The sequence below is a fragment of the Colias eurytheme genome, chromosome 2, assembly GCF_061535395.1.
Source record: "Colias eurytheme isolate Ceu_HAF_F1 chromosome 2, ilColEury1 Martin Lab GWU primary, whole genome shotgun sequence".
Lineage (NCBI taxonomy): Eukaryota > Metazoa > Arthropoda > Insecta > Lepidoptera > Pieridae > Colias > Colias eurytheme.
The window spans coordinates 12,075,046-12,100,644 of NC_142981.1; the positions used below are offsets into that span (position 1 = coordinate 12,075,046).

At 34.2% G+C, this 25,599-nt stretch overlaps 2 protein-coding genes and 1 long non-coding RNA gene across 4 annotated transcripts in view; 2 read left to right on the top strand and 1 right to left on the bottom strand.

The window, feature by feature from the left end:
- The window catches only part of LOC149910730 (SUN domain-containing ossification factor), a 56,902-nt gene extending 47,753 nt beyond the window's left edge, over positions 1-9,149 (top strand). Inside the window, exons 2-4 of one of the 2 annotated variants that reach the window (XM_090116328.1) lie at positions 2,294-2,865; positions 5,376-7,422; positions 7,856-9,149. In XM_090116328.1, the coding sequence (XP_089972454.1) occupies positions 2,774-2,865; positions 5,376-7,422; positions 7,856-8,866 (3,150 nt within the window). In that variant the 5' untranslated portion in view covers positions 2,294-2,773 and the 3' untranslated portion in view covers positions 8,867-9,149. The remainder of the gene's footprint in view (positions 1-2,293; positions 2,866-5,375; positions 7,423-7,855) is intronic. The other variant, XM_090116320.1, reaches the window with a different exon arrangement.
- A 1,842-nt stretch (positions 9,150-10,991) lies between these two features.
- LOC149910732 (eEF1A lysine and N-terminal methyltransferase homolog) lies at positions 10,992-25,571 on the bottom strand. Its single transcript, XM_090116338.1, has 9 exons — positions 25,403-25,571; positions 24,712-25,270; positions 23,775-23,915; positions 22,825-22,940; positions 16,171-16,351; positions 15,068-15,245; positions 14,024-14,332; positions 12,955-13,083; positions 10,992-11,309 (listed from the first exon to the last, which is right to left on the bottom strand). The coding sequence occupies exons 1-9, from the start codon at positions 25,492-25,494 to the stop codon at positions 11,035-11,037; spliced, it is 1,980 nt and encodes a 659-aa protein (XP_089972464.1). The 5' UTR covers positions 25,495-25,571; the 3' UTR covers positions 10,992-11,034.
- Positions 20,465-21,726, top strand: LOC149910733 (uncharacterized). The gene is made up of 3 exons (XR_016457379.1): positions 20,465-20,788; positions 20,912-20,973; positions 21,048-21,726. It is a non-coding gene; the product is annotated as an uncharacterized LOC149910733 (long non-coding RNA).
- Positions 25,572-25,599: the final 28 nt, after the last annotated feature.

Here is a 25,599-nt window from a genome sequence, read left to right on the forward strand (position 1 = left end):
TTAATTATATAACTTTAAACGATAACGATAATTAACCTCATGCAACGGATCCCAGTCATTATAATGAATCATTTTAATATATAGCTTTATGTGATTTTGCGGACAAATTAATACAAATTGTATCGTAATTTATAAAGTAAGGAGTTTGCGCGGGACAAGAGTTTTATTCAAGTTGATAAACAAGTGAGTTATTGTCTAATTTATCAGCAGTGTCTTTTTCTTCTGTATCTTTGCTATTGATGTTACAATTTAAGTCATATCACGTTTTTCTTGGTAAACTTGATGAATTGAACTTGTGACTAGCCACTATGCACCTCAAAAATCCTTTCCACGCACAGGCGCGATCCCACTATACCTATACTTAGATGCCAAATGACATAACCATTGCTTTCTTAAACGGTTAAATTAGATTTGCTCCGACAATAAGATTGTTACATAATTAGTTTGAATGTAAACCGACGTAATGATGCATGGGAACTGCTTTCATTTCAAATTGGATTAAGTTTAGCGTTTGTACGAGAAATGGTGCGTTCAATCAGCCTGACCATAGTTTTGTTGTTTTCGCAGATTATCCTATACTGCATTTTAAGTATTTGCGAACTTTCTTATTCTCTTGGCTTGGTACTTTATTATGTCTTAATAATGAAGAACTGAGTCTACAATCTAAAATTGTAGTTTATATGATTGCAATCTAATATTATGGTTTTCAAGTCTATAAAATTAACATCTAATTCTACCCTTCATCTTACATTGTTTCTTAACGTTCATGCTAAACGAATCTCTGAAAGTCTTTCACCACATTGCTTTTTATCAATGATTACTCGCTATTCCATCTAGTTTAATACAGTACTTATCTTGATTGAATTGCTTATGAATGATGAAGTCATCCATTGACCCAGATTACAATTATTAAACGTAGTATTTCTTGCTATCAATATTATGTTCTCTTTGTTTCGATGTTGCAGCTCGAGTAATTGTTTTTAATTAACAACCTGAACTCGGGTACGCTGCAGTATTGTTTTTTGATTTATTTGCTTGATTGTAGTGGTTGTTGATTCTTCTTTTCAATTAACGTTGTTGTTGTTTTCTATGGAAATTTAAAGTACTCGTTCAAATGCACTCTAATTGGGTAGTTGAATAATGTTTTTAAAGTTTATAAAAATCATGTCGCATAGTTGTTATTTGTCAGATATTTATCAGGTCATCATTGAAAGTTTTCTTCTGAAAATCCTTTTTTTTTTCTTCTGAAATCTGTATCCTATTGTTTTCAACAGCAGCTTCGCATAGCATGGTACTTACTCGTCAAAACGTTCAATTTTTTCAATCATAATGTAGTAAATAGTAAGAGAGAGTGATAACACTTGTGATTACATGCATTGTACAGCGGAGTTGGCCAGTCCCAATCCAGATTGGCATTCGTTTCATTCCTTGAGAATAACCATCATTCATAAGAAACTGCATAACAAGCAATACAATTGAAAACGCTCAATCGTTATGAATGAAACATAAACACACAATTATGAGTCAGTTCCAATCGAACTTGACCGATATGAACACGAGGATCGATACACGTTTGGCAAGCGTTGTGTGTATGTATGTCAATCAACGATTTTTCATATTTGGCCGCTATTTCTACTGCATATACTTGTCGATACGGGTATAACGTTGTTACGCGATTATTTATAATGTTTTAAGTGCATCATGATTAAGATGTTCAAGGGTCGGTTTATTTCACAAGCTATTTTTTATATTTGGTCGCTCTTTCTGCTGCAGATATGCTGATAATGTTTGTCGTTGCTCGATATGTGATAATTTATTTGTTAAGTGCAGTAGGAATAAGATGTACAATGGATGAATGGTCTTCTTCCATGATTGTAAACTAGTTGGGGACCGTGACTTTGTCTGCGTTTAATATGAGATTTTGCGTAAAATGTGACATTTTATTTCTAAAAGAGAAGTAGATTAAATCGTGGTCTTATTTATCTTCAAATATTTGGCAATGCGATAGGTTAATGTTAATGTTATGTTTTAATTACAAGCACAAGGCCAGGGCGGTAATAAACATTAATTATATTAAGGAGAGATTTGTAAAAAATATAATGTAATCTGCGTTTATGATGCATGTGACGTAATACAAATATAAAATTATGATTTTAAAGACGTCGTGTTGTATTATTAACTCATTAATAAATGAAAAATCATCCCTGTTTTAACTATACTATTGTTTTAATTTAATTAAATAAAGTAACCATACTATAATAAACAACTAATCACAAATGTTATAATTGCTCAGTTTTCCCGCCATCGCAATCAGAAATACACGCGTGACAATCAAAAGCGCGCGAAGAAATTGCGAACATAATAAGTGACATAAAGATTATAGTGTTATCTGTGGATTGTGTGATCTGTGATTATCTGTGCACCGAATGTAACATAATAAATGACATATTATGGTGAAGAGTTTTGTTATCTGTGATTCGTATCTGTCCGCCGAATGTGAAATCGATAAATAACATATGGATTGTAGAGCGTAGAGCTTTGTTATCTGTGCACCGGATTTGACATTGAGCGTTCTGAGGATTGTGTCGTCTGTGATTCGTTCTATAATCTGTGCCACGAATGTGACTTTTGCGTGTATCTGTGATTCGCTGTATAATCTGTGCGCCGAATGTGACATTAGCGCGTGTGACGTCACGGCGCAGTGTTGGCGGGCGCGGTGCGGTTACTGCGGGCGGCGGTGACCGGCGCTCGCCAATGCGGCGGCGCGCGCGCCATGTCGCCGCCGCGGGCGCTGCTGGCGGCTCTGCTGCTGTGCCAACTGCTCTCGTACGGTGGCCACCAGGGGCTCACCAAGATATTCTACACGTAAGGGTGTTTGACTTAACGTCATTGGTAGAATCAACAATTTCAGGTTGTCAGTTAAAGTTACAGCTAGAGCTATATACGAAAAAAGGGGCGTGTGTGCCGAGCATACGTGTCAGTAGGGAAACTTCTTTGGCAATATTGGAAGATACCAAAATTGTCGCCTTACTCCATGACGACAATTTCAGTTAAAGTTACAGCTAGAGCTATGAAGAATAGAGCGTGTGTGCCGAGCATACGTGTCAGAAATGAAACTTCTTTGGCATGATTCAAAATTGTCGCCTTACTCCATGACGTGACTTGAAATTGTACTGTCAACGCATCTAAAGAAGTTTCACTTCAAAAAAAAATTGTTATCAAAAGTAAAATAAATTGTCGACGCTCTTATAAATAAGTACATACCTTGCAAATTCTAGAAAAAATTGCCATAATACTTTAATCTACAATAAATTATGTTCATAGGAAATCTTAAAAAATGTGATAAAAACATATAATATTGTGCAATTTCATACACCACAATGTTATCATTTAATATAGGTGTTATAGTCATAAAGATACTTATAATTTAATTAAAAATAAATAAAATACAAGCAATGATATTACACGCAGAAAAATACTTAATATAAATATCTAGAAACGAAGCATTATTTTAATTTATGATTTTTCGAGATATTTTGATATAAGCGTTCTAACAGACGAACGGCAAGTTGCGCACGGCAGAGGCTGCTTCAGCCGTCGCCACATGTCGACGGCAGTCGGCGGCAGCAATTAATATTATGTCATCCATCCATGCATCCGTTTTTGCCCGTCGCGGTCGACGGCAGTTGCGTTTATTTCATAATTTAATTAATCTGAGTAGTTTTGATTTTGTTTTATTAATGTTTATTGTAAATTAAATATTCATTTAATGTTTTGATTTCCTTGTCTCTTAAGTGAGCAATAGTCGAAAAGAATAAATGCTAAATGTTAAATCCAAAAACCTGATTTATAAGATAAGTAATCTTTATTACTTGCGCTGTTAGAATTCTTATTGTATTCTGATAACTAGCGATAATTTTTTAATTTACATCATTTATTTTGTCACATGTTGACATTTTATTTTGTATTGCAAGTAGTTTTTATAACGAAAACATTTAATTCAAGGTTGTATTGGTAATGGTAAAAATGGAAAATTATATATATATTATGTATATGGAGTTTCTTGCCGGTTCTTCTCCGTAGATACTGCTTTCCGAATCGGTGGTAAATGTTAAAAATATGTCATTACATATTTTTAACATTTACCACCGATGTTTCAAAAGTGCTTCTAGAAGAAGTCTAATTGAATAAATAAATGTTTGAGTTTGAAAAAAGCGAGAACGACAAACCAAGTTATTGACAACCCTCTCGTTATGTTATCAGCAATATTATTATTTAATTTATCGGTAAAAATACTAAATAGTGAGCCCCACCAGATAAAGTATAAATATATTAAGATGCACCTGTATTCTTGTATCAAATGGAGACAGACAATTACAAGACAAGAAAAAGCATCGAAACTGTTCAAGAATTTTACTTTACTTTTATAGGTTAAACATTATTATTGTCTTTAAAAAGTTGTCAAAGAATTAGATGACGAATGATATTAAAAGTCTCTGATACAGATTAAGAAAGTCACCTGTTATATTTTAATCTCATGTAAAATAATTTTTTTTTCCACACCTTTACAGTTAATCTGGCTTGAAATTTTTGTAGCCTTGATTTTTCTTATCAATACTGTTATTCATATTGTTATGGTTTGCGTGAAAACCGTTATTAATTTGCATAATTTAATTTTAACATTTGAACTCTTATTGAAAATTATCAGAATTGCGGTACTTTTTATATGCATATATTACGGACAGGTAAATTAAGACAGGTTATTAAGGACATATTCATTTGAATTAAACTCCATCAATTTAAGCTTTACATAAATATGTAATAAAAAGTAACTCATTTGGATTATGTTTAATCATAATAGATAGCACAGAATACATATTTCTATATAATATAGGTACAGTTTAATTTATAGGATGTATTTTTATTTTTGATGATTTTTGTGTCGAGTAAAATGTCAAACTTATTCGCGATTTATAAAGAGATCATTTAAGTTTTTGCGACACATAACACATTGAATTGTTTTCACTCAACTTCCTATCACAAGTGTGAAGTTCTCATTGTGTTTCTAATTTACGTCTCTCAGCTATTGATGCTCGGGACGCGTTTCACACAAATTGTTTTATTAAAACCAATTGACGCACTGATTGCCCCAATTGTTCGCTACAATGTGTACAGTCTTGGAAAATTTCACGTGTTGTGATATAAGGTCTAGGTTTCTTGGATATTAATAAAATAAAAACTAGTTTTATTTATGATAATTTAAAGTATTTATTTTAAAAATTATGATGTCTGGGATAATTTCAATGACCAAAATTTGCATTTTATAGCGTCGCGTCGTTTGTTAAACATTAACAAATGTGCCTTTCTATTTCCAGGTTACCTGACACGGGACAGCCTCCAATACTCATCTCCCTCACAGACAACGCCAAATTGGACTTAAGGACGGCAGATGAACTGCTATTCGCCAACGAATCTGAACAGCACAATGATACCCAGAGCTTCACAATCGTCGACAATTCGTCCGACAGCGAGAAAGTACCTGAAGTTGCAGAAAAAGAATCCTCTGAACCCAGATTGATCGTCAAAGCAAAGTCCATGCACGAAACTAGGCAAGTTGAAGAAGCATTTCAAACCGTCACACCTGTGCCAGAACACGAGGGCACAGTCGAATCTCAGCCAGACAATGAATCATTAGGAGAAGACATTCCAGAAACACCACAAGAAGACATACCATCATTCTCAGAGTGGGCACAAAAGCAATTAGCGGAAGCGGAGAAACAAGATACAGTGTTGAACCACTCGAGTCAACCTAGTCATAGCAATACGAATTTTAGCAGTAAGAGCACCAAATTGCGATCGAAGAACTACGCGTCGCCCGCGTGCGGGGCCAAAGTGATCGCCGTCAACCCAGAAGCGGGTTCCGCGAGTTCCATATTGTCTCCCAACAGGGACGAGTACATGCTCAATACATGTAACAGTCGCATCTGGTTCGTGGTGGAGCTGTGCGAGGCTGTTCAAGCTCAAAAGATAGAAATAGCAAATTTTGAATTGTTCTCTTCAACTCCCAAAGACATCGCTGTGTACTTCAGCGATCGTTTCCCGACACGGGAATGGGCAAGCGTCGGTCAGTTCACCGCGCAAGACATGAGAGACGTGCAGAGTTTCGATTTATTTCCACATCTGTTTGGGAAATTTATTAAAGTTGAGATGCTTTCGCACCACGGGTCAGAACACTATTGTCCCATTTCGCTGTTCAAGGTTTATGGAACGTCAGAATTCGAAGTACTTGAAAAGGAAAGCTCTCAACATTCACCTCATATTGAGGAAGATGAAGATGATGAAATAATAGACGTTCCTGATATTCCGGCAGCCGAAACGGAGCCGACGAAGAATCTCTTCGGCTCCGCAAGAGATGCGGTCATGTCTATTGTTAAGAAAGCTGCTCAAGCGTTTAAAACGGAAGTTCCTAAAAATGTGTCTAGTGAACAAAACGATACATTATCAGACAAAGTGTACAAACGGTGTTGCTCTCCCAGCCATATAATAGTGTGTGATAATTGTAGTGAAACTCTTTACAGTGAAGTGTATGAACTTCTTAGTTGTAGCTCGAACAAATTAACAAATTTAGTGCGGCAAGTGTTCCTAAGAGACACGTTGAAGTGTACGGGGATATGTCAGCGGTTCGGTTTAGATTTTAAAAGTACAAAGACAATAGAGTTCAGTGATGAACGTGTTGCGTATATGAACGCTATGTTTCCGCCAAAATACTTGGCCGCTTTGTGTAATATCCTTGCGATTAAGGAGAAGAAGGTCGTATTAAACACTAGTTTTGAGACTGAATTAAATGTTACCACAAATATAACGATTGACGAGTCACCGCAGAAAATAAACAGTGAAACAAACAGCGAACATGATGTTAATTCTATACCAATTAAAAGTAACGACACTGATAATGATAAAGACAATGAAACTGTTCTGTCGGAGGAGAAAATTGTTGTACCTGAAGAGAAGAATGACAGTACCCCCATAGATGTATTAAAAGAAGACAACATAGAGACAATTAAGGATGAAACACTGGCGTTTATTGAAGATACCCCAGTACCTGAGTCGCATGAAGAAATAACGCCTGATCATAAAAATGTTGAAATACCTGACGCAGAAAATAAGGAAAGCAATCAGAAGCCTGATAAAAATGGTAAACTAGAAATATCGGTAGAGAAAACCAAAGAAACAGTAAATAATGGAGGGGAAGAAATAAACGATGCAACAATTATTACCGATAACGATAATTTTATGTCGGATTTCGATCAAATGGCAGTGGACCCGACGCCGCATGGAACACAAAACCCCATAAACCAGAATCCAGCCTCAACTACAATACAAAAGGAATCCGTGTTCCTGCGGCTATCAAATAGAGTAAAGGTGGGTATTATGAAATTATTTTTCTTATATCATTGGCATATTTTTTCATATACAGTATGCTGCCACTTTAATTCTGATATTCTAGGAACATTTGCGAAACCCAATATGTATGTTGCTAAGCTGCTTGGAAAGTAAAATATTTATTAATAGGAACTTACCAACATTATACAAATGTATGCTCAACTGCTGCACATTACATTACTTAATCAAAATTTTATACTTTGGACTGGTCTGTTATTTTTAAGTTCACATATAATATGTGAACTATTTTGAACAATATTTAAATTTTAATCCTTCCATAATGAATCCTTTAATTATTGTTAAATCTTTAAAATTCATTGAAAATTTTTAGGTTTTATGTATTAAACTGTCACACCCTGAAAAAGCAAGTTTTTTTATTATTCATAATAACGTTGATCTTTTTCAATTACAGACGCTCGAGCGCAACATGTCTCTCTCGGGACAGTATCTAGAAGAGCTGAGTCGACGGTACAAGAAACAAGTAGAAGAAATGCAAAAGTCTTTCGAAAAGACCATAGTTCACATGACAGAAGAACGGAAGAAAAGCAACGAAAGGGAGCAGAAATATCTAGAACAAATGAACAACGTACAGGAACAACTAGCAAAGATGACAAAAACAATGGAACTTCTAATGGAGGAAAGGGACAGCTGGTTCGGAAACGTGACCTTCTTCAAATTCATTGTATTCCAAGCTATTATCGTCACTGCAATTATCTATTATTTAACAAAGAGACGGAAAGCAGAACCCATAATAGTGCATGTACCCAAAAAGCTCAGGAAAAGACAAGAGAAGTTAAGACGAAAGTCGGTTGAAGGTGTTAGTGGGCACGCAACACCAGCGATCAAAAAACGAAGGCCCAGTGAAGAAGCGTTTCAGATAGCGCGACAATCCACTGACGAATTGGTCAGAGAGCAAGACAGCGGCGAATGGCAGATTGCTCGGAAAAACAGAAGACGAAAACCATCCATAATACACCAGAGTATGGAACCAGATTCTAGCATCATCGATCAAGATGAAGTGAGGAAACTGGACGACAATCCCATACCGTTAGACGAAGGCGAATACTTCGCGCCCGTACCAGAGCCTGTAGAGTTTATCGATGTAAATAATAAGAAAGAGTTACCAAAAACGAACGGGTCTTTCTTCAATAACTTGAAGAACAAGACCCTCAAAACTAGACGGCTCTCGTCACCGGCATTTTTAAGAACTCTCAACAGACAGAGCTTAAGAAGCACGCCGAGTCCCATAATGAGGACCATAGAACCTATTTTCAACGGAAAAATAGGCAAAAAGGCCGCCTCAGAATCTCCCACGGGCAGCCTCTGGTCCGACTCCACGGAAATATCTCAAAACGGACAGCTCAGTGAAAACGGTAGCAAGAAGAAGAAAAGTATAAAAAATATCCTCAAAAAAGTGTTTTAAGACTTTTAATATATTAATTAATGTAATCGTTTCTATTCTATTGCTTTTAAGCATCGGCTATTGTAATTTATTTCATCGTGAATGTATTTTAAATTATTGTATAGTATTTGTATGATTGTTAGACCTCTATAGGTGCCAATTGTGATAAATTAATGCCTAATGATATGTTAGCTGTTATAATTTGTTTTGTAATGCCGTTGGGTGACAATAAGCTAAATTGTGGATGGACGCTAGTTGGGCGAGTCGCGATACAAAGAAATGGCATTAAATGCGTTTATTTTAACTCTGTTGTTTTATTATGCATGACCTTATTACATATGAATTATAGTCCTTTTCACCTATGATGATTCCTGTGACACTTCATCGTGTTTCGAATTACGTATTTTATGTTTAAAAAGTCAAAATAATTTTAGTGCATAATATTTTTATTTTATGGCGGCATTATTACGAAAAATATAAAAATGAAACATCATAAGCATATAAATCAAAAACAGTATTGTTTAGTTTAATATAATGAAAAATAAAATAAAATAACACAAAAATTTAATACTTACGCAATTCGTGTACATGAAATGGATCGTTGAAAAATCATAGAGTTGGAAAATCATATACTTAATCGTCGCCTATCTTGTGATCGTTTGTCAATCGAGTCAATCGTCTGTACGAGTACGTCAGCCTTGTATATAAGTTGCATTTTTATATTGATACTTTACGTGGTATTCTGTTATTTTTACTAATTGTTATTGTTGGCTTTTTGTTGCTGTTGTTTGCTAAGTTTCCTTACTTAATTGTTGGCGAAATGCCGAAAAAACTAATTTTGGTACTTTATTCAAATCGATTTCATTTCCATATAGAATATTATCGATTATCGGAAACAATTGATACGATTTCAGTAACCGACATCTCTACACGTGTCAAAAATCGATGTGTCACAGAAATCATCTTAGGTGGAAAGGACATTACATTATTATTATTTTCATTAGTACATTCATTGAATACTGACAGTACTATATTTGCATACTACATAATATTTAGTTTCATTATTAAATAAGTTAGTTTATTGTTATGCTTTGAAATAGCATTCCAAGATTAAATCTAATTAAATTACTGATACAGATTCTTCATCATCCATGCTAATATACTTAAATGGGAGTCTGTTTGTCTGTAACACTTTCACGCATAAATTACTGGACTGATTTAGTTGAAATTCGAAATTTAGTTTGATAGTTAAACATAAGCTTGGTACTGTTTTTTTTTAAAGTCTGATTGCGGAATACAAGCCGCCATTTAAGATTGTAAGTATATAGCGCCATCTATCGGAATTTATAATATTCAGAGCAATTTGTGCATCTTCCCATAGTGATGAGATGTTTTACTGTCGTAAAAAAAACACTATAGCTTCCTTACTATACTTAACACAAAATCTAATCATAAAATTGCTGCTTTGCATGTAAGAATCAATAACTTCAAATTTGTAATAAAAGTACTAACTATCTACTGGTTTTATTTATTACATTCGTCATGTATTACACGCCTACTGAAATCTTTAAAAAATATCTATAATACATATAACAAGATCGTAAGAAAGTCACAACTGTACATTGAATATTTATTTAAAAGAATACTTTGGGCGTAATCTACAATAGATACCGATGTTAATACATAATATAGATTTTAGTATATTTGTCTGTTAGTCTGTATGTTAGTCCGGGCTAATCTGAAAAAGTAAGTACTTTTGTGATAGGTTATAAGTACTGCATCGATTTACTTCAAATTTGGTACAGAATTATTTCTGTAGATACCTCAAGGTATCCCTTGAGACCTGAGGAAGGACATGGGATAGGTTTTATCCCGAAAATCCCACGGGAACGGGAAATATGCAAGTTTTTTTTTACTACGCGCGCGGGCGAAGCCGCTGGCGGAAAGACATCCTAAGATAGGAATCAAATCGGAAATTTGACTAATTTTTCAGTTCCGCTTTACGTGAAATTTCCATTCAACAATAACAATAAAATTTTAAATTCGTTCGTCGAAAATTGATAAAAAGCAATAAAAATATTTTTACAGAAAACATTCTGTCAGTTGTCTCAAGTACATTATGTGGATATGCAATAAAACGACAAAATTACATTAAACATTATATTTACACATAAAAATAACACTTAAAACTACGCTATAATATTAACAGATTGCAATAAGTCCTTCAAATCAACACATTTCACTTTGACAAGTTTTCTTTCCCGCGCATTTGCGTTCAAATTTTTCGCGGCATTTTCCAAATCTTCCACACTATAAGATGTATTGCTATTTGTTGCGAAAATAACTTCGTTCACTTCTTCATACAATTTTATAGATACTATATGCTTGAAATGTCTTTTGAGAGGTTCCATGATAGTTTCTTGAAGGGCCTTGTCACGACACACCAAGTTGAGAATGAAGTGGCCTGAAGAAAAAAAAACAGGTAAGTACTTCTTTCGGAATTGTGGAATTTGCGGAGACAGGTATTAGGCTAGGTAATAATGATTAATGAGTATATATACATTGACAAAATCATGTAATTTAAGTATTTAACTTAGAGCCGATTTTTCAATGCTTGGATAAAACTTATCCGTCCAATAAAGTATTACACGATAATATTAAAATGTCACGTAAACTTAAATACGGGCAATTAGAATACGTTTTTAAAATGGTAGTTTTATACATTATTCGACAAATAAGTTTTAAACAAGCATTGAAAAATCAGCCCTAAAAAGTTTCTATGTCGTTAGAATATAACGAGAACAAAGTAACAATTAAAAAACGATAACGAAGTTAGAAAAGGAAAAATGTATGGGATTGACATTAGATAGACCACGTGATCTAACGCGGCGTATGTCAATCCCATACATTTTTGCCTTTTCTAACTTCGTTATCGTTTTCTAATTGTTACTTTGTCTAAGGCCCCAGGATTTGTGGACGATTGCATCGATTATATTAATTTTACACAATTTCCACATTAAAAATTTTAAATAAATTTTAATTATTATATAACTTTTTTACGAAACATTAGGTACTTAACTATAATTGTCCAAAGATTGAAATATAAAATTGAAATATTTCTTTCAGCTTCACGTCCTATTCGCTTAAATATTCAATTACGAATGAATATAGTGTATGTAGATTAGTGTGTAGTTTGGCTTTGTAAGAAGTGAATAATTCTTATTTTTGGTCCAATGAAGAGCGCTAATGGCTCAATTTCAAGTAAATTCGACTAATAATATCAAATAAGTAATTCATTTTTTGGAATTAAGTTTAATTTCAATAGTATTTTCAAATTCCAATAATTTCGATGCTGTTGGGTTAATTTTGTGTGTACATGTTTTAAAAACGCGAATTTTTGCAAGAATGATTGTTACCTATTGCAAAAACTACTGACGGATTTCGATGATATTTGGTAGTGATACTTGACTTGGTTCGTCCGCGTGGCAAAGCTAGTTTCGTTACTAATCACTTATCGGCTATAAAATGTTGTAATTAAAAAAGAGCATGTGTGCCGAGCACACGCGTCAGAAATGAAACTTCTTTGCTAAGATTCAAATGTACCAAAATTGTCGCATTACCATGACGTGACGGTATTGCCATGATGCGACCGAGACATTCTACTAAACATACCTAAAGAGGTTTCAATTCAAAAAGTTCAGTTTAATAATGTTTTTAAGTTTATCAATTACTAGCTGTGCTCCGCGGTTTCACCCGCGTGGCTCCGCTCTTGTTGGTCTTAGCGTGATGATATATAGCCTATAGCCTTCCTCGATAAATGGGCTATCAAACACCGAAATAATTTTCAAATCGGACCAGTAGGAGATTAGCGCGTTCAAACAAACAAACTCTTTAGCTTTAGCTCAAGAAGCTTATATCTAATACACTGGAGATTGCACTATGACCATTAACTTGTAACAAGAAAATATGACGTTGAATGACGCCTGTATGTTTTTTTATCCCTTTCACACCTAACTTACTAACTAGGTGCAATATAAACAGTGCAATCTCCAGTGTATTAGATATATGCTTCTTGGCTTTAGCTATTAGTATAGATTAAAAAAACCTACCATTTTCCTTCAACATCCTATCCACATGGTTTAGGGTCTCATTAGTGAGGAACTGCGGCGGCGGACACGAGAGGCCCAGGGTTCGATCCTTGCTGTCCACGTCGAACATTATACAGTCGAAGTGGGTGCCTGGAATATGGTTGGTAAAGTTATACATTGTTTATGTTAAAATTTATTAGGTTAAGTAGTAGATAGAGTTCAAATCCATACTAATATTATAATTAATGCGAAAGTAACTCTGTCTGTTACTCAATCACGCCTTAACTACTGAACCAATTTGCATCAAATTTGGTATAGAGATATTTTGATACCCGAGAAAGGACACAGGCTACTTTTTACCCCGTGAAATAGGATAGGTTTTATCCCGGAAATCCCACGGGAACGAGAACTATGCGGGTTTTTCTTTGACTGCGCGGGCGAAGCCGCGGGTGGAAAGCTAGTACTTTATAAGTTACTATATGCGCCCTACGGTTTCAATGAATTTTTCCTAATGTTCCTGTGGGAATATTGGTATAAAAATAGCCTGTTACTTGGTTACTCCTCATAACAACAGCTTTCTGTCAGTGAAAGTCCCGTTAAAATCGGTCCAGCCGTTCCTGAGATTAGCCAGAACAAACAAACAGATAGACAGACGGACAAAAATTGTAAACAGTCGCTTTTATTATTGGTAAGTATAGATATATTTTTGTGTCCTTATACAAAGATTTTAAGAAATTTGATTGCTCTGGCGGGATCACAAGTAGCCAAGTGGTCAGGCGTCGCCTCATCCTGGCGAAAAACGTGGGTTCGAATCCCGCCATCAATCGAATTTTTTCTATTCTTTAAAAATCTCTCATTTATCAATTTCTTTTCTTAAAATAACTATAATTATTTACATAAAAAAAGACTATGAACAAGACCAATCATCACTATATTATAAGAGCAACTATGGAGCCGGTTCTTCTCCATAAACACTGCTTTTCGAATCGGTGGTAAATGTTAAAAAATATGTAATGACGATTCGAAAGTGCTTCTAAAAGAAGTCTAATTGAATAAATAAATGTTTGAGTTTGAGTTTACTACCGCTTACCATTTTCCGCGCCATCTTTTAAAAAATCCAGTCCATCCTTAATTTCCACTTGAAATTTATCATCGATCTCCAGTTCAAAATGATCTTTGGCGACTTCTACCATAGCGGGGTCTAAATCTACAGCCACTAAACTGGCATTTGGCAGACTTTTCTTCAGGAACATGGCAAGACCACCCCCACCAAGGCCGAGTATGGCAACATGCGCGTGCGCAGGTGTTGCCAGAAAATGTATGGAGACACACATGAAAGAATGGTACTGCGATATGTGCCCGAAGTCGATCACTTGCCGCTCTTTGTTTTTGCGTTTCACTGAAAAAAATTATAAATTTCAATTTTTCTTTGTGTCAGTTAATAAAATATTCATGCATGTTTGTAATCATTCATACGATTTTAAATAAATGGATGGTTGAAATACAGATTTTTTATCATATTCCAATTGATTTCTTCAGATAAAAAAAACCTGACTCAATTGAATTGAATCAATTGACTGAATCAAAAATGACCGTCAAATTCTTTTTCATAGCATTTCTACAAGCAAGTGCTTTATAAATATAAATTTTTAAAGAATAGAAAAACTATCACGAGTCGGGATTCGAACCCTGGTCTTCGGCCTCGTAGCATACAAGTGATCGATTTTTTCTATTCTTTTAAAAAAAATATGATTTTTAAGCTATTGCATAGCTTCTATCACGGGCCTTGAGCGCGGGGACCAAATCCAGAAATTCCGTAACGAAAAAACCTCACGCTCCCCACGGGGACGGGCGCGGAGGTGTGGCTTGAAGGCATAGCATGCAATAGCTTTACCGCGGCAGTCCCCGAGTGCCACACGTCATTTTTGAAGTGAAAACTTCTTTAGCGGCGTTGAGCACTTTTTCTGTAATGGGTATAAAATCTTAAACTCGCGTCAGGACACGTGACCTGATCGAAAAAGCGTAAGACGGATACCATTCCAAAATATCAAACATGCTCAACGTTAATAAATCAAGTTTTCACTTCTGCCGGCACTCCCGGAGTGCAACGCGTCTTTTTTTTTATAAAACTCACCAGTCCTAACCTTCGCCTCCGACTGCACCAAGAACTGGTTATCCAGGAACACCAACCTCCTGAACACCTCCCCGTCCACCTGCACGTCTTCCACCACGAAGTCACCAGACACCTTGGAACTGCCCGAGTGTATGGGGGTGCGCTTGCCCACATCGCTGCCTAGGGAGAGGAACGGGATCTGGAAGGGAAATGACAACTTGTGACAACGTGTCAACTTCAGCCCCCCTAGACAAGTGGCTTTCTATTAGCGTAAAATTCAATAGAATAGATTATGAATGTATGACATTGACGTTTGATTACGACGACGACGACGATTGATTACGTCAATCCCATACATTCATAATCTATTCTATTGAACTTTACGCTAATAGAAAGCCACTTGTCTAGGGGGGCAGGCCGGCCATTGTGTTTTGAGGTTACTGTACATCCGACCGCATTAAGGTAGCTGTTAGTCACACAACTCTTAGGTACAAAAATAAAAATGTGTGCGTGTACTAGTGTACACACGTAAGAAGTGAAACTTCTTTATGACCTTATTTTTCAAAAAATAATTTACTATATGCAACTTTACAGAAATACGTCGAATCACGCGTGGTAAGGATAACAAAAAGATGGCGCGTAACGGTAAAATGTCACGCGTAACGAAAAAATGTTACACTAAATTTTTTTCCAACTCCGATAAAGAAGTTTCACTTCAATAATAGGAATTGCTACGATAATAACAAAATTAAACGAATTTTTGTTACAAAATGTAGGCATAAAGTTAACTTTTTCAGTAATAATAATCTTTTTTGAGTATATATTAAGCTATAGAGCGCGTGTCACTTCTATGTTCATATAAGTTTATATTGGAACATTTACATGCACTTCTCTTCCTTGACATACACAATCAGTATAAGAACATCACGCACCACATTAAGTCGACGAGAAATATTTTGTTTGTTATTGTTCAAATATGGTAGGTACCTACTCTACTACTAGCTACGTGAAAACTTACTTGCGCTATACCAACCATTACATAAAATCAACACATTACTTATATAAAAACCGTAATTCTTATATATAAATAATACTAATTTATACAATTAATTAATCAATATTACCTGTCCACTAAACCCAAAAGGGATCAGCATTTTAGCGGAATGCGCTAACTCCTCCTTAACCGCGTCCAAGCTATCGAAGTGATGTCCTCGCCTTAACACCGCTACCACTAGGCGAAATGCTTTCGCAGACTCTTGGAGTTGACGACGACCAGCTGTTGTGCCAAATAACCACTCGGATTCACTGGAAGGACATAATTTATTTATTTATTAGATTACTGAAAATAAAATTGTGCTCAATCCTGTACAAAAAACAAACCTAAAGCCTTGTATCCACTTGAGCGGCTCGGCCAAATGAGCCGCTCATTCGCCTGAGCATGCTCAAGTGGATACAAGGCTTAAAGCTGACCTAATAATGCTATTCGAAACCACCAAATTTTAAAGAAAAATCGAGCTTATAGCTTTTTTAAGTTAAAAGTGATTTTTTTCAGGCTATTCACATTGTATAAATGCATAATTAATGAGGTTTTAAAGTATTCATAAGTTTTTAAATTAAAAAGTACTTACTATTCAAAGGCTTGTAAAAATATTAAAGTTGAATTATTAATAAATTCGAACGAAACTTTGAACTGCATGAAACATTGCAATATTTTAAATCTAGGTCATTCAGTGCACTTAAATTTTCATTATCAAGTTTTTGGCAAAAACATGTATTCGTGCAAAGCAAGTAAACAAGTTTTTCAGTTTATATTTCTGTTCAAAACAACACGCATTTTGCGTGGGCGGCGCATATTAAACATACAATGATAAAAATAGAAATTCATATTTATTTATGTTCTCGCAAGTAATTATATGATTTATTACTTTGAAGTGGGTTAATTATGCATGATGCAATTTAATTAGTCGATGGAGGTTCACATTTTGGTTTATTAATCTAATAGAAATGTACAAGATTGTATATTAGGTACAGTTTACTAATGGTCTTACTAATAAGTTTTACTAATAATATCAAAAATCCTAAGATATAAAAAAGCGGTAACTGAGTACCTAATGTTTCATTAGAACTACTTTTTTGACGTGACAACGTCTTATAATTCGATAGCCGGCTGCACGCACGAAAAAACATGACTCATGCGGCGTTACCTCGCTCTGAGGCGTTCCATTTAGGCTTGAAGTGCAAGCGAGAGCGCGGAACGAGCGACAAAGAAGCACAATAGACCGTTGTCACGTTCAACTATCGTCAGTAAACCGACTTTACAGACAACCAATTTTTTTTATTGTAATTATAACGTTAAATTAATTTTAAATTATTTGAATAAGAGTAACATTTTATTATACTTACAATTTTTAAGAACTTATTGAAGTGTAGATTTTTATTTATTAATTAATATTAAGTTCGAGTTCCGACTCCATATTACAATTACCAAGAAATTAAGTAAGCATTCGTAAAATATTCAGCGAGAGATGATTCAATTATTATAAGTGCCATTAATATACATATTATTTAGGGCTGATTTTTCAATTCGTGGTTAAAATTTATTCGTCGAATAACGTATTTTATCCAAGGATTGAAAAATCGGCCCTTAAACTGAGAATTGATACGCACAAATAAGTATTTTAGTTTTAATTAATTACCTTAATATTCACAATTTCACTCAACTCACAGCAAAACATAAAATGTTATTGATTGATTATAATAATTTAATAACGAAAAAGATAAAACTGCGATTTTAACCCGCCTTTTCAACTTAACACAATTATGTATTATGACAAGATTATGACTTAACACAATAATAAAAATTTAACCGCGCTTTTTCACTGTTTTTTCCAGAACATTTCCCTCCAAACTGTATGAAGTTTCGTGGTGTGTCTGCATTTAATGACTCGCTACACCTCCGCGTTCATCCGAATGTTGGTGGACTACCACGCATGTTATAGAAAGATATGGAGACTCCTTAGTTATACATTTTTAGTGTTTATAACCTAAGTGAAACGCGCAGTGAGGTGAACAGAAATTAGGTGTTTTTTTCTTATATTTAATGCAATTGTTTAATAATAGGCATTTTTATTACGTAATAATTAGAGGAAATTAAATAGGATCAAGTGCTATGCAATACAGTGATTTTCAAATGAGATTATTAAAATCTAAAATAGTGAGACTAAGAATATTCTGTGTCATTTCCAATCGAGAGGCCGAATAAAGTAAATAAAAAACTGCAACAAAATGCAACATGTATGTTTTTTTTTTTATAAATCTAGTCCTAACCCGCTCCACAGTTTCCTGTTCCAAAGAACTTCGCAATTTCGGGCACGGCTCCAAATAATCCGCCGTGTAAATATTATGAAGATCCTTCTGGACGATATATTCTACACGTCGTAAATAAACATTTATGTTTTGTTTACTATTCGAGTTTGGGAAAAATATAATAAAACGATTTTATTTATTTGATATACATATTTTTTATTTGCTACAGCTAAGTAGGTACCTTAGTAAAATCTGTAAGCTATTTTTTGCCCATGAAGGTGTGCTGTTTGCTTAGTCAGTTAATCTACACTGCTACATTCAAAACCTACTGCTTGATTTATAAATCAGCCATTAGTAAGCTTTCTTTGCTGAGTAATATATTAGGCAATTTTCTTAATAGTTTAAAAATCGGGATACTATCGGCCGATTTCATTAAGGACGCTGTCACAAATCTGCGCTACTCAAATTTAGGTATTTAACGTCGCAACGTGGTTCGCGGGACATCACGCTCACGTAAACATAGCGCATTCCATTTTATAGACCATCTTCATACTTGATATTATTTTTTTTTATATTTTTATTGAAATTGATTCCAGAAGATTACTGGGAACTTTAAAAATTCATTTTGTTACTTTTATTAGTAGGTACGATCCTTATAAGTATTTTAGTGTATTCAAATTTCAACCAACTTAAAAAAGTGTGACTATTTTACAACAATTTGAATATGAATTGTATTATTGTATACAATATCGAAGCTTTTTAAGAAATGTATAAAATACTTTTTTAAGAATTATTATCATACATAATATTATGTTACCGGTAATATATTAAACCCGGCATTGTATGCAATTCTTAGTAAATGTATTATGTATGTTATTCCGAGAAACAGTCGGAATGAAATAAATTAAATTCGTCACATTACCTATATCTTTAAATCTGAACTTTTCCTAAGTAGCAAACACATTTGCAAATGTGGGTGGTTTTTGGGGTAGCTTTTAACCAATATGAGGTCAAACCTAAAATCCAAGATGGCGCCGACGAAAATTTGAAATCTTTTCGTCATGGGTGTCATTTTCAAGGAGTTGGAGTAGCTATTAATCAATATGAGGTCAAATCTAAAATCCAAAATGGCGCCGACGAAAATTTGACATCATTTCGTCATGGGTGTCATTTTCATGGTTTTTGGGGTAGCTATTAACCAATATGAGGTCAAAACTAAAATCCAAGATGGCGCGGATGAAAATTTTACATATTTTCGTCATGGGTGTCATTTTCATGGTTATTGGGGTATCTTTTAACCAATATGAGGTCAAAACTAAAATCCAAGATGGCGCGGACGAAAATTTTACATATTTTCGTCATGGGTGTCATTTTCATGGTTATTTGGGTATCTATTAACCAATATGAGGTCAAAACTAAAATCCAAGATGGCGCCGACGAAAATTTTACATCTTTTCGACACGTGTGTTATTTTCATGTTTTTTGGGGTGGCTATTAACCAATATGAGGTCAAAACTAAAATCCAAGATTGCGCCGACGAAAATTTTACATCTTTTCGACACGGGTGTCATTTTCATGGTTTTTGGGGTAGCTATTAACCAATAACCAGTGCTGGGAAAATCGTATTTCAGCGACAATTTTGTATGACGTCGTACAATTTTTATAAGATGATCGTAGAACTGAATATATTATCTTTAATTTAAGATATTACTTTGTTCTCACGTGTAATTGCTTTGAGTTAAAATTGTACCGTAAAATAGCGTTTTTTGTTAAAAATCTGTAATAGCACCCTTAAAAGAAGAAAAATATGATTCATGAAAATATACGTCTGTGTCAAGTAGGCTATCAGGAATACTTAAGGTGATGAATTAATTTTTCTAACATTTACGGCCCTTTTCAAACCTTCGTAATTTTTATATTATTAAAGTTGTCGTGATGAAAATTCTTGACAAGAAAGTTCAATAGTAACACAATACGTCTACCGTTTAAGAAACATGATTCCATGATATTTTCTCGATAGAAAAAAATTACAAAGTTCTCATTGTTATTTTTTTATAATCTCTGGCATCTTCAAAATAACAAAGGTAAAGTTACGACTTTTTGGATATTAACTATAAAATATACAACCTATACGTCTACCGATTTAGAATTTTGAAATATGCGATGGTTTTGAAATAAACAAGAAATACTTGAAATTAGCGCGCGACCAGCCAATATAGCGAGAGCCGCCCTGTACCTTCCTACCCCGATCGCTGCACGAGTCATTCCCGCTACGGCCGTCACACGGGGAACTTGTGTCGCTCGCGCAATCGTAAAAAAGGGTGACAACACGATAAGACAAAATGAGACAAATGGGGACAATAAAGAAAATAAGAAGAAGAAACATAAAGGTTGGAGAAAAAAGAATGCTTACAATTGGAACAAATTAATGAAGAAGTTGGTTTTATTTTAAATTTGATGATAATTGTATTATAGACGATGTTTGATATGTACCCCTGTTTTAAGTACATAACGAATGTGTAAGATTTTTTTCATTTATAGCATAGATAATCTTTTCAGAAATCCGGAATCCAGAAGGAAAATAAACCCACTGATTGTTCACAATGTGAACCCACTCCTTCGTAAGTACCTTTATTCAGTCAAAAATGTATGTTATCAACGTTCTACTGGTTTTATCGCATGATTCCATTTTTAGCAAAAAGCAACAAAGTGCAAAGAAATAAAAAATCATGGTGAACTTAGTGGAAGTATGGCGGACGTGATATGGAACAGGAGCTCATTGGAGTAGTATTATATTTAAAAAAAATACGAAAAAATTTCAAGAATTACATTTCTTAGTAGGTGGTAGATAAGTATGTTGTATAAAGAATTTGATGTTGATATTTATTTCATTTATAGTTTATACTTACTACACCTGTGCGGGAAATTGCTTAGTACTAAAACAGGTTTATATTCATATTTACATAGTAATGTGAGTTTTAATTTCGAATAATTTTGTGTAAGTATATTAAATTGAGTTCCTGGGTGATCTGGAAACACAATTGGGCCCGGAAGATGGCGCTGCAGTCACTCCTCCTAATCACATGAACCGATTTGGGTGAATATTTGTGTGCACATTTCATTGTTGTGGGATGATTGGTTGATTCGTTTTCACATTAGCTAATATTATGTATTTTTGTTGTAAACTTAATTGAATGTTTATAATACATTATTATAGGTATAAATAAGCCAGTGTTCGTCTCACATTGCTGTACCTGCCTACCTACCCTACCAGGGCCTAACTTTGTTCTGGCTATTTTATTTTGATTATTTGTAATGAATAATTACAATTATAATAGAGTGCAAAAAAATAAATACATGCGTCAATATATTTTGTGTTTCTTTTTAAAACAATTTTTCTATTTAAAAAAATATCATTCCGACCGCGGCTTTACCCGCTTGGAATTAGGTTATATCGTGAATCCTGTTTTATCCCACAGAAGTGTTCAGTTCGGATAAAAAGTATCCTATGTGTAAATCCAGGCAATTAGCTATATTTTATCAAAATTGGTAATGTAGTCTTGACGTGATTAAGTAACAACTAACAAAAAAATATACAAATTAACATCCAAAGTTTCGCATCAGTTTTACTGTATTAGTGATATCTTCCACTCTTGACTTTGACTGAGAAGAATTAGGGTTTATAACTTCTTTCAGAAATAGTACCTTTCATTTCTGGGCATGATGTAATATCTACGTCAGCATCAAATTCTATCTAAATCAATTCAGTAGTCCGCGTTATTGAGTACCATTTCATTTTTTCAGAGTAACAATATTTTTTGTTATTTTAAAGATTATTTATAACCTGTATTATTTTGTAATAAAGTAAACATTACGAAATGATAATAATTATTATTAATAATGTCTAAGTAGTTGTTAAAAAGAAGATTATTTGTTTATAAGCAAGAAAATAAAACCAATAAATCAACAATTAAATAAATGTATGACAATATTATAACTGTATGACGACTCCATACATGTTTGTCCCGAGTCGGCCAGCGGCAGCGCGGCGAGTTTGCAAGAATGACTTCGCGCACACCCGCGTTCGCGATAGCGAGCTATTAGACTCCGCCCGCCAAGCAGTGGATTTTTTTTTGTGTATCGTCTTAATGCAAGATGTGAAATTAGCCCTATAAAATTCAATTTCTTCTTAAATACTATGTTTAGGGTGCCATACCGAAACGGTAAATCGGGACCCTATTACTGAGACTTCATTGTCTGTCTGTCTGTGTCCAGGCTGTATCTCATAAACCATCATAGCTAGAAAGCTGAAATTTTTTTACAAAGGATGTATAATGTATATCCGTTGCTGCTATAACAACAAATACTAAAAATTAAAAAATATATATAATAATCCCTATAGTACCGAACCCGAGTCCGACTCGCACTTGACCGGTTTTTTATATATATAAATCACATAAAAAATAACTCACCGTCCCTGTGGCACTATGAAAACTGCATATTTGCTGGCTGCTTGTTTTTTCTGATCAACCACATAGAGTGAGTAGCGCGGACTGTCTTGCCCAGGCACCATTAAATCTAGAGACACCTAAAATTTGATTATATTAATAATTAATTAAATTTTTCTTAACATTATAAAGTGCAATCTATACATATTTTAAAATTGTAAAAAAATTATTTTTGAGCTTCATACATAGTAAATAAAAAAAAAAAATCTTCAGGCATAATTTTCCATCAATGTTGCTTTTCAGAAATCCTTAGAGGCCATTATAAAAGATCGAGAAGTAAACATGAAAAAAAGAATGTACAAAAAAAACTTAAATATCTACCTCAAAAATGTCTTAAAAGAATATATACTACTAGCTGCGCTCTGCGGTTTCACCCGCGTGGCTCCTGTTGGTCTTAGCGTGATGATATAATATAGCTTTTATAGCCTTCCTTGATGGGCTATCTAACACCGAAATAATTTTTCAAATCGGACCAGTAGTTCCTGAGATTTGCGCGTTCAAACAAACTCTTCAGCTTTATAATATTAGTATAGATAAAAGCTTTTCACTCGCAGCTTCACCCGCATAGTCAAAGAAAAACTTGCATAGGTCATGTTACCACGGGATTTTCGACATAAAAACTATCCTATGTGACATGTTTTAAACCAAGTTACCATCTAGGTATATGATTGCTAAATTTCATGAAAATCAGTTTAGCAGTTTTTAGGTGAAGGTGGAACAAATAAACATACAAACTTCCACATTTATAATATTAGTAAGATATACATTCATTCTTATTTAATTTTGTTATATTATGTGTAAATTAATTTTATTACCATTTTTTTTTAATTAATAATTAACCCTAAGCCCACACCACCCACACCCACACTATAAATACCCACATTATAACTATTTCATTATAAACCACACAGTACCTCATCATCCCCTTCAAGGCTAGTCTTCCCCAATCCATTGGTGATGAAAGCTGCGTCCTGTGCAGATTTTACACAGCTTTGTAGATCTTCTGGTGTGTCCACTCTTATCATTTTGTCGCCCGCTAAACATACTTCTAGGAGCTGTAAGAAAATTCAAAAGTTATAAAATTATGAAAATGAATAAATTATAATTAAAAAAATACATTGAACCTTATATTGTGTAGTTATTAGAATTTTATTATATACTAGCAGTCCGCCCTGGCTTCGCCCGTGGTACATATTTCTGTGCCAAATTTCATCAAAATCGGTCCAGTAGTTTATGAGCCTATTCATTACAATCAAACAAACAAATAAAGTTTTCCTCTTTATAATATTAGTGTAGATAGAACAGAAAAAAATTCTGTAAAAAAAACATACAATTACTATTTATTTAGGAATACAGCAATATTGACGCTTAGCAATACAGATATTGCCTGGTATATAAGTTTCTGAAAGAGAACCTAGAAAGTATAAACTTTCTGTGATCTACATTTTACATATAACATGCATGTTTACCATTATCAAGCAACTTATAGTCAAGAGACCCTAAATATGACGTATGACGTATGACGACGCGGTAGGCGCAGTGGTAAAGTAACTGCCTACTGAGCCGACGGTCCCGGGTTCGATCCCAAATAAAATAAAAAAAAGGCAAATATTTGTGTGATGAACTCAATTATTTGTTCTTGGGTCTGGGTGTTATTATCTATATATGTATTTATTAAATATAATATTTATCGTCGCCTAGTACCCACAACACAAGCCTTAATTGAGCTTACTGTGGGACTAGGTCGATTTGTGTAATAATGTCCTATAATATTTATTTATTTATTATTTATTTATTTATTATTTATATTATATGTCCAAAAAATTCATAAAAATATCAAGCTAAACTCACCAGCTTAGGCATAACTTTAAATTTAGTAACAACAACAACAAACACTGGCAAAGTCGTTCCATCACCATTTTCTGCATTCTTTTCCTCAGCCTCATGACACCTCACCACTCTGATCATCCATGACTTATCACCAAAGACTTCCAGTAGCTTACTTAGGATGTGGCTCTGTAGCAGTGATATACAGACAAAACGACCACCAAGCTTCAAAACTCTTTTAACTTCTTTAAAATATTTGTCTATGGTTACTAGAGTAGATTCTTCTGAATCTGGCATCAAAGCATCTAATGTTCCCTTATCAAGTACTACATTAAATTCTTCGTTATCGAATGACATGCTCGTCGCGTCCATGTGCAAAAAGCTCATGTTAGTTCTATTAGAGTTAATATTCTTCATTTGACGAATAGCAACTTCTGACACATCAATATTGGTGATGTTATTGAAACCTACGTCGTAGAGATCAGCGCTCAGGCTTGAGTTTCCGCATCCAGTTATAAGGATTTTGTCTGTTTGTTTTATATACTTGTGTAATTGGGAACATAGTTCTAAATATTCGCCGTACCTGGAATTATCAAATATTACTTCGATTAGTGGTTTCTTTATATCAAGTGATACTTAATGTTACTTATATACAACTATTTTTAATATTAAACTTAATATTATTCAAATATAAAAAAATCAAAACATAACCTACCATTCAAAAGCTTTGTTACCACGTTTCTTGAAAAACTTGTTCCAGTAATCTTTTTCACTAAACTCCTTATGACTTTTCGGAAGAAGATTCATTTTTATTTTACACTCTAGGGTTTATAAAATCGAAAATGTGTGTACAGTATGATGGACTCGTGCAAATCCGGTGTTTATTTACCTTTCAAAGCCAATAGACAAGTT